Genomic DNA, 10,111 nt, shown 5'->3' with positions numbered 1-10,111 from the left:
CAAGGTGAAGTTAGCTGATTAAGATCATCCCATAGAACAAAACATATAAGATCTCCTAAACCTGTGTTTACCACAAACCTTATTTATCGGCGTTTATCCAAAAACACTACAAAAACTCCATTCATTTTCCCAATGGCTCTGTCCAACAAACCATGGCAGAGTTAGTGCCTATAAAAGGATGGCATTACTATTGCTCTCTATACCAACCTTGGACCGTGTTGTCATCAAACTGGGTCAGTAAAGGGTTAAGTCTGGATTTGGCCACTCCCCTGAATGGTGGGTGAATGCAAGGCGAGGCTCAGGCGCAGAAAAACACAAGCCTCCCATTCATCTCGTCACCGTGTGATCAACCTTGAACAGTGGAAGGCGTGTTATTTCACCGGAGGTCCCGAGCAGGCAGCAGCAGAGACGAGAGGGAGGGGAGGTGGGGTGGGAGGGGGGTGACTCAGGAATTCCACTGAGGCGTACACATGACCAAGCATCTCTTTTATGCCCTCTTTTGTGGAGGATGATATTCTTGAGGACTACAATGCAGCCATTGACTCAACGGTGTTCTGATGGCGAATCATGTCAAACGCCCATGTGTGTTTTGTTCATGTGTGCACTGTAGCCTATAGAGAGGATGACTGTATATTCATTGTCAGATAGTTGCCAATAAACAATTAATCCAGAGGGGAAATGAACAAAAATAGGCATCTACAAATAATGCATTGTTTGTCGTTTATGCCGTTGGGTTTACTAGGGAGATATCTAGGTTATCGCCAAATTAAATATGTATGCAGTCAGCATTGGCTACGGCTTGCAGATAAGAGATTATCTCCAAAACGGGTTTACCTGGCTGGAATAGAAGAATCCCTCTCACACAGTGCACACTACATGTTTGCTTTTACAGTAGCCTCGACGAATGTATTCAAACTATTTCTCAGAGGCAAAAAAATATAAATCACATTCATACTTCTTGACAAGCATGCAGCGTTGAGTTAGGTGGAAAAAGCCAATGGAGCCAATCAAAGTACTGAGCTCACAAGTAGTCACACGATACAATCATACAGGACTTCACATCTTCACTGTTTGGTTTGTGTTAGGGTGTGGATGCAATGTGTCAATGGCAATGCCCCTGGGGGCAAAGTGACAAGAGAAGAGATTTGAAAGAGATTTAACTGAATATTGTGTAGATCTTATTGATCTACATGACTTCTGTATATTTCAGCTCCATTGCTAGCCTAACTACCTTTGAGCATGAAACGAAACAACTCGCACAAATTAAAAACTGACTTACCAAGAGATGTATATTAGAGGCAGTTTCAATTGTGCAGAATCACTTTAAACTCAACATCCCCAATAAACAGTGATGTGGAATAACCTTAGTGAACTGATTAAATTAACATTTAAGTCATTTTGGGTTAACTGTACCTGAACTTATCGCATGAGAAACTAAGAATACTTGTGTCTTCACCAGCAATAGGAGACATGCAGTAGATTTTACTAACTTAGTGGTCATTATGTACAATGGCCTCAGTTGCTGTAAGCAAAGCAATCACGAATATTAAAACCATCTGAGGAATTTGTTATGCTGGCATATTCAACTGTATGTTTACTGCTGTATGGAAAACCTCACTTCTTCCCCCCCACCCCACACACACACACACACATCTCACTGGGTACCATTTTGTTCTTGTCAAAGGTATTGCATCACTGCCCATGAGTGATTCATAATTGGGACATGACTCTCTCTCCCTATAGCTTCACTCATTACTGATTGCAGGGAAATAAGCAAACCGGACACTAGTTATTATTACAAGGTCAGAAATTGTATTTGGCAAGTTTTTTTAAACAAGTGCATACAAGTACAGCTAGAAGCAATTCAGTTTGCCAAGTGCTCGTAGAGTCATATTAGTTAGTCACATTCTATGTTTAACAGGGACTGCCACCAGAACTAAAAAGTACATCGATAGGACATCGAAAAAAAGAGGGAAGAGGAAAGTAGTCTTATGATGAGTACATACCTTTATCTTCAAAAAATATATAGAAACACAATGTATTGAAAAACAAAAGAATCAAAAAAAATTATACAGCCATGTTTACGAAGTATACAACTTCCCTTGTGTCCAATATGTACATGTCCATCAGTTTCTCTTGGATGGTATGCATGGTACGAGGATTTATATTCATTTGTAATGGTGTACATGTTGGTTGTTTGTTTGTTGTGGTAGTTAAAAATAAAATAAAAACCTGGTAAAAATCAAGGGTCTCTCTCCTTTTTTACTTTCACGTCCCCTGCCAAGATGGTGGCTATTTCACCCTGCATGAAGGCCCATGGTACGTTGGAGCCCACCAGTGGGCATTTCTCCCCGCTGGGGCAGTACACCTCTCCCGTGGCCCCCTGCTGTTTGATACTCTCCCGAGAGCAAGGGAAGCAGAACTTGTGTGAGGGCACCGATGGGCACTGGACAAAGTGCGTGTCCTCCAGCCTCTCGTGGCACAGTGTGCAACACAGTGGCACGCTGCCCGGCACCGACGAGTCTGGAATGCTCTGCGGCAGCGCCCCGTGAGGGTCCATGCCCTGCGAGTGGGCCGTGGCCACCACCTCCCTCTGGGTCAGCCGCCGCTGGCCTGCAGAGGACGGGGACAATGGGCTCCCGCTGTTGCGCCGACCCGCTGCCGTGGTGGAGTGCACCTGGTTGGCATCCTTGGGCGAGCCAGTGTTGCCGGCATTGTCGGCGGCGAGGATGAGTGCTGCCATGGGCGACTGGCCGTTCTGTGCCGTGGCCGCCTCCGGTGGGGTGGTGCGACTGTGGGGGGAGATGGTGGAGGGTGGAGCGGCAGAGAAGCCTGGCAGGGAGGCTGGGGGCATCTTGAGGACCTCTGAGGGAGACGGCAACCACGGCTGGCCCTCGCCGCCGTTCATCTTGGGGGCGGAGCCCTCGCCATCCGGCTCAGGGGAGGCTTTCCTCTTCATGCTCCGTGGGTGCTTCCCTCGGTCTGTTGGAAAAGGGGGGGGTGGAAAGAGGAGTTAAGGGTTAACCAACACTCCAACCACCACAGCAGCAGCAAATGTGCATGCACTGTAAATTAATGAAAATAAAACTGAGGAATTTAAGTTGTTTAATATGTAAACCAAAACGTGCAGAGGAAAAACAAGTGTTATATGTTGTTGGGGATCAGACTAGAGGAAATGTAAACATGCATAAACAAACATTCAGCTGAAAACCCACGTCAACACAGTGGCAAAGTAGCTGACTAAGAACACTGCCAGTTCCTTGTTTTAGTATTCTAAATTAATGCATTCATGTGTGAAAAAATCCACAATCCTACCTGGTTTTGAAGAAGTTGCACTTGACTCATATCCCATAACGCGCTGCATCGCCGCATGGTCTTTCTTGAACCTGCTGTCGAATGTGTGGAGAGCCATCAAATCCCTCACTGTTTTGCCTTTGCCCATCCACTCCTCCGCCCGCTTGTGGCTCTCCGACATGTCCGACATGCTATCCGGTCTATGCTTGTCTTTCATATCCTCCCCGCGCTTGCCGTGGTCGCCTTGACCAGGAACATTCAATGCGCCAGGCATACCCATTTGAGCGGGCCGACCATTGAGTGCGTGTACTGGACCCATGTTTCCGTTTACTAAAGGCACCAAATTGGGAGGAACCGTGCTAGTCCTGCGAGGGTTGGGGCTCTGGCGGTTCAGCTCCGGCGGGTCGTCGGGTTTTGGAAATCCATTTGGCACAGGGATGCCGTTAACTTGCCTCCCCGGTTGATACTCCGGTCCCAACCTTGGCGGTCGGTCAGAGAGGGGATAGCGATCCAGAGGCTGAGGCGGACGCGAGCCGGGGTCTCCAGCCGAATGGTTGTGGGACTGAATGTCCTTCCCCGAGTGCTGAGGTTTGCCTGGCCCGGGAGATCTCCCGTCCTGGAAGCCATGAGCCCTCTTCAGCTGTCGGGCAGTCTCAATTACAAACTCAATCCGGTCGGCTCCCTCGTAATTGACACATCCCCTGCAAACAGGTTCGGTAAAATCCCAGATCATCGCCCATGGCATGCGGGGCAAATCACACAAATAACACGACTGCCTCCTCGAAGCAGCTACAGCCGCGGACGACATAGTTTTCGAAAAAGTGGATACCAAATTCTCCAAATCTCCCTGGGATTCGTTTTATTCTGTAGAAAAAAAAGGAATCGCGAATAATTGTGTATTTTCCCTCTAGCCAAACAGCCTTAAAACAGCCAAGTTACATTGAGGAGTTCATTGCAGTTGTGTACTTTACTACGGCGCGCCTCAATCTATCTCGCACTACAACTCACAGCTCAAGCTCAATGTAGGGCGGTGACGTCACCGACGACACACCACAAGTGCTTCCAGCAGCTCAAATTCTATCTACTTGATTCTTAGACAGCCCCTCCAGCTCATGCTCACATTTTTTCTCTCTTTATCTGTAGGCCCTACCACTTGTGCAATTAGTTAACCTGCCTGCAAGCCCTGAAGATAAACTGGTTGGACGCAGTTGAGCCCTGCTGCTAAAATTATTTATTTCACGTCAAGGTTAATTGTATCAAAACTGTTGATGATAGGCTTCTGCTTACTGAGAATCGACATCCAAAGAATTCGAAGCAACATCTACAATTATTGCGGCTCCTAAATTGTCTCACGAATGTATAATGCCTTTGCATGCAACTCAACAAGTGGCGTTACCTATCTTGCTCCTTTAGGTAGCTAGGCTATGCATGCTCTCCCGGACTGGCACTAGAGCCCTATTTAGCAAATCCTCATTCCGGTCACACTGCCAGCACAACGTCACGAGGCGGATAGCTTTCACCCAACCATACAATTCGACTCTGTTACCATGGCAGATTTTTACCCTCCTCCCTTCGCCCTTTTAAAACGGGATAGCCTCTTTCCAATTCATAGTTTACGAGTTCAGCTTTGCACACTCGGGACTTGTTTAGACAATTGTTTTCATAATGCAACTATTCTAATTTAACGTCAATGTTTTATCATTTTACAAATAGCCGCGATTAACTGTTTAGGCTACTTTGTCAATCGCTTGCCACACGCTTGCCACTATTCTATGCAACAATATCACATGAGGTAGTTGGTACATTGTTGCAGTCATACTGTGGCGCGTGCCTGCAACGTTGTTGCAATTCGACATGAGAATATAGCCCCTAACCACCGTTTGATAGCGACGTCTAAATATTGGACAAAGTTCAGCATGACTAACGTACACCAATCAACCCCTCGTGATTCAGTAAACTCAACAACTCACAGCCTGTCTGACTGGCGAACACGGAAACCCCCAGATCAAAGTCACAAACCGAGACAACGTTTGCACTTTTCAATTACTGCGCCCTCGATTCATAATAAGTCTGGGGGCTATTCGTGTGGATAGTTCGTTTACTTTGATAATAATTTCGCATAGCCTGAATGTCACTCCGGTCTGGTCTTGTTAGACTGTGAGGAAGGTCTACAAAATAGCCTCAGGCCTACTAAAAAATATGTTATTGCACGAACTGTGTGTGTAGCCTATATACTTCACTGTAAGGTTTGACAACAAAAAAATTCCTCATTGCCGACCGAGGAATTCTCCGTCATTTACTTTCTCGCTTTGTTAGGGTTAGCCACAACATTGTAACGTAGGTGGCTGTTGTGTGAGAGGCAATACCGCCGAGGAGACCTGCGGATACAAAGCATTTTTTTGTTGTTGTTGTTGCAAGCATGTAGCCTTACTATATGATGACGTTCCAAACAGGAAGTGGATTTTAGTCACGTACCCGCTTTTTACCTCGCCCATCCGTGGAAAAACAAACGACCCGTTCTGGCTCGCTGCCAAAGATCACAGACGAGCGAGTCACAGCAAGCTAAAGCCAAATACGACAGGAAATGGTTTCTGAAAGAAATCAGGCTCTTTCTTAAAGAGACAGTCGCCCTACATGTGATGAATAGTTTCATTTTTGGATACACCTATTTGTTTCTATTAGGCTAAACATGGAAAATGGCAAACTATGCCATTGTATAGCAACAAGCTACAACATGTATGGTAGCAGCCTCAGATTTGTCCTGTAACAGAGCCGCCGAAAACGTGTGGGGAGGCGGCATTTGCCACATTTCAACCCCTTTTGATTTAATAAAAATATATTGACGTAAAGCGTCAGAAAAAGGGAGACATTTATGTTTTAAGGCCGATTTGCGCACATTTGCTCTGTCCTTTACATCAGACTGCTGCGTGCTTTTGCACAACGCTCAATGCATGCTCTCCACTTTCCTCCAGTGTATATATATATATATAGCAAGCGTCACTCCCGACAGACACAAACAAAAACTCTTACATAAATGTAGCAACCTATACACCTAAAATTTAGCGATCTGACATGCTGTGTTGCATGGAAACGAGACCATTTTCAGCCTGATCAACTGTAGGCTACTAACAACAGCAGCCGCATAGTCGAGCCTACTATGGACACTGTCCCTCTGGTGTGTAAGCAGGTAACGTGTGTATTTATAGCCCATTTGTTGGTGAGAAAATGTGAATGGGAATACATTTGGTTTATATTCAACATTGGGCTGACTAGGCTACCTAGACTTTTTCAATCCAAAATTAACTGGAATTAATAAACACAAAAGCCAACAAACACGTGACCTGATTAGAAAACTCGGGTCCTGTCATAGCCCATATTAAACATTTTTACAATAGATTAATCACATCATACAAAATAAGGTCCATAATTTTTGCTGGTTAGGTTGGTTACCAGATCAAGAAAAACTACAGACCCCAGACTACAGAATTTTGGTGACTTCGGGACCCGTGGTGCCCCCTCTGCTCTATAATACTACTAGCCACTTAGCAATTTCTTTAAGTTGGCTTTAGCTATCCCAGTGGTGGAAAAGTACCCAATTGTCATACTTGAGTAAAAGTAAAGATACCTTAATTTAAAATGACTCAAGTGACAGTCATCCAGTAAAATACTACTTGAGTAAAAGTCAAAGTATTTGGTTTGAAATATAATTAAGTATCAAAGTAAATGTAATTGCTAAAATATACTTAAGTATTGAAAGTAAAAGTATAACTCATATGAAATTCCCTATATAAAGCAAACCAGATGCCACCATTTTCTTGTTGTTTAAATGTATGCATAGCCAGGGGCACACTCCAACACTCAGACATAATTTCCAAATGAAGCAGATCATAGGCTGCAGAGAAGACCAGGGATGTTCTCTTGACAGGTGTGTGAATTGGACAATTTTAAGCATTCAAAATGTAACAAGTACTTTTGGGTGTCAGGGAAAATGAATGGAGTAGAAAGTATATTATTTTCTTTAGGCATGTAGTGAAGTAGAAGTAATATTTGTCAAAAATATAAATACTAAAGTACAGATACCCCCAAAAATGACTTAAGTAGTACTTTAAAGTACTTTTACTTAAGTACTTTACACCACTGAGCTATCCCAACTAGGTTCCCAATCTCCAGGCTATCAATCAATGTAAGAGTAGCTAGCTTGTCTAACTATCTTAGCTGGTATAACTGCTTGCATGTTTGTTAAGCAAGCAATAACTAAATGTTGGGTAAGACATTCCTTAAAATGTTTTACCCAGATTAGCAGATGCAGAGAAGCATATTTCTTTTTTTTTTTTTTTTAAATAACCACCAGTCAGGAGGATACAGACAGCACAAGAGGTATGCTTCGATATGGAGAAAAAAATACATGTTTGGACATAAAATTAAGCATAATGATTATGGCTATAGATTGCAGGAAAAAGCTGTTTCAGGTGTTTGAAAAATGCAAAATTATCCAATTTACGGATGGGGGCATGGCCCCTCTCTGGACCACACCCCAGCCATCCTCATGTACTTTATGCCCCCTCAGATTTTTGTGGTGCATGATGCCCCTGAATGTAAACAAACTAGTTGTGGAATGATGGCTGGCCAAGAGGAGAGCCATTCTAACAGTGAACCACTGACAATGACTCAGCATGAACAGTAGCAACCCAGTCATCTCTTACTCAATGGTCTGTATGACTGTATCACGTCGGTATGGATCTGCATCGCCCAGACAGCTGACTTGATGTGGTCGTGGCCCATTTTGTCTCGTCCTGCTCTCTTGGCTGCAGCACTGTGACATGCTCTGTCTCGCTCGCCCAGTCAGCTGTGTGGAGAGAGAAAGAGAGACGCGAGGGGGACACGTAGGCTACTGTAGGTGCACCAGTGAACAATGTGTCCTATTTCTCTGCAGCCTGAGGCAGATCAGGCAAATGAGCACTGAGCAGCAATAGCAATGTGGGCTATTTGCATCCAGGACAATGTGCCCCTGTGAACGGTGTATAAGCAAATCCCAAGTGATGGCAGGGAGAGATACTGTAGATATTAAAATAGAAAGGAAAAGTTTTGACCCAAAATAAGAATGTACCTGGAGGTCAGATAGGCTGGATGTGGTGTAGTTTGCATTGTGTGTTGTACATTTGAGTATGTATTTAATAATACGAGCACACACATGCACACACACACACACAACACGAGTGTGCACATGCACACGTGTGTGTGTGTGTGTGTGTGTGTGTGTGTGTGTGTAGCTAGACTCTAACGAAATACATACTTAAGCTAACACCATATTGGGTTTCATCATCATGGCTACCAATCGACATTTCCCCACTACCATGCCAAGACATCTGCAGAGCAGCAAGGTAACCCTCTTGTTTCACTTAAGACTCTTTAGTAAGCTGGTTAATTAGAGTGGGAACATCCCTTACGCTTGTGGCCTTGTCTTGAGCTGGGCCGGCGTGAAGAAAAACAATCCCCTTATGCGGTGTGATTACAGTTTACACACACATACAGAAAGTCAGTCACAGACACAAACACAAAGTCACAGACGCATGCACACACACACACACATTCACACAAAGAATACACACACACACCCCTATCCTCACTCACACACACACAGTCACACACACACACACACACACACACACACACACACACACACACACACACTTCCTCCCTCCCTTGCCCTCACCTACATGCATAACAACCCACTTGAGCATCTATTGTGGCTTGTCACGAAGGGTGGAAGACCCTAAGACCTGCTGATCTGCTGATGGGATGGGGAGAGAGGGATGAAGGAGGGGGTGAGGGCACTCTGGTGGCTTATGTGGCACGCTGATATCACTCAGCATCCCCAGGTGCTCCAACTTTGGTGGCAGCTTGAACAGCGGCTCACACACAAACCCAGAGGACTACATGTCACGCAATCACAGGTTGCCACAGTGTCTTGACATGAGCCTGCCTATTGTTACTTTTAATCATTCTTCTTAATGGTCTGAGGAAGAGAATGGCAAGAGTGGTTAAAGAGAAATTAGGGTAACATTTCGCTTAAAGCCAACAGGTACTGGTGCATTGCTACCCTTATATTATATTACTGTATGTCTTTTTATGTGTTGTTTTTGGCGACAACTGAGGATCATTATATGATACTAAGATATTATTCATGGGTTGCACATCCGTCACTCTGTTGCATTGTTGCCATTGTTATCAACGTTTTACAGATGCCGCCACATATTAATGTCTGACCGATGGTTAATGATGTCTTTCTGAACAGGGGGCTAATGACTGTTTCGTCAAATGTACACTATAGTGGCCTGGAAATACGATGACATTTCTGAAGTAGACAAATAATTAGTAGAAAACAGCTTTGCCATCATTATGATGTTGTCAAATTAACTCACATTTCGGTGCTCTCCCCTCTATCTTAGCGAGCTAAAGTTATACGGTATCTAATGTAAATCTGCCAACATCACAATGATGACAAAAGCTTGTCTTACTAATTATTTGCCTCCTTTTGAAATGTCATTGGGTTTCCAAGCCACAGTAATGTACTTTAGACTAAATCTTCATCAGCATTCATTAAGACTGCATTGAGTAGAATACTCAGCTGGGCATCAATCCTAAAAAAGAACATTTGAATCAATATGGTGATGAAATGTGCAACGCATGAATAAGAGTGTCATATGACAAGTCCTACCTTGCGTTATGATCACGTCATACCTGTTGGCTTAAAGCCAAGTGTTACTTGGAAGTTATTTCAGGTCAGCCATTCCTTGCCTGCATGACTCTTGGGCAA

The 10,111-nt window shown here is 44.2% G+C and overlaps 1 protein-coding gene across 1 annotated transcript; it reads right to left on the bottom strand.

Annotated features, from left to right (window-relative positions):
• Positions 1–1,789: 1,789 nt before the first annotated feature.
• LOC112230401 (interferon regulatory factor 2-binding protein 2-B) lies at positions 1,790–5,851 on the bottom strand. The gene is made up of 3 exons (XM_024396689.2): positions 5,770–5,851; positions 3,316–5,672; positions 1,790–2,982 (listed from the first exon to the last, which is right to left on the bottom strand). Exons 2-3 carry the CDS (start codon positions 4,100–4,102, stop codon positions 2,243–2,245), a joined length of 1,527 nt encoding a protein of 508 aa, XP_024252457.1. The 5' UTR covers positions 4,103–5,672; positions 5,770–5,851; the 3' UTR covers positions 1,790–2,242.
• Positions 5,852–10,111: the final 4,260 nt, after the last annotated feature.

This window comes from Oncorhynchus tshawytscha, linkage group LG32 (assembly GCF_018296145.1).
Source record: "Oncorhynchus tshawytscha isolate Ot180627B linkage group LG32, Otsh_v2.0, whole genome shotgun sequence".
In the NCBI taxonomy this organism is placed as follows: domain Eukaryota; kingdom Metazoa; phylum Chordata; class Actinopteri; order Salmoniformes; family Salmonidae; genus Oncorhynchus; species Oncorhynchus tshawytscha.
The sequence above is the reverse complement of the archived record's forward strand: the minus strand, read 5'-3'. Positions and strand labels throughout refer to the sequence as shown.

Bases quoted from the DNA above. Each gene is read 5' to 3' on its own strand.
- LOC112230401 (XM_024396689.2), bottom strand. From the start codon at position 4,102: ATGTCGTCCGCGGCTGTAGCTGCTTCGAGGAGGCAGTCGTGTTATTTG. The intron at 2,983-3,315 runs GTAGGATTGTGG...CTTTTCCAACAG, and splicing joins TGCAACTTCTTCAAAACCAG to ACCGAGGGAAGCACCCACGG.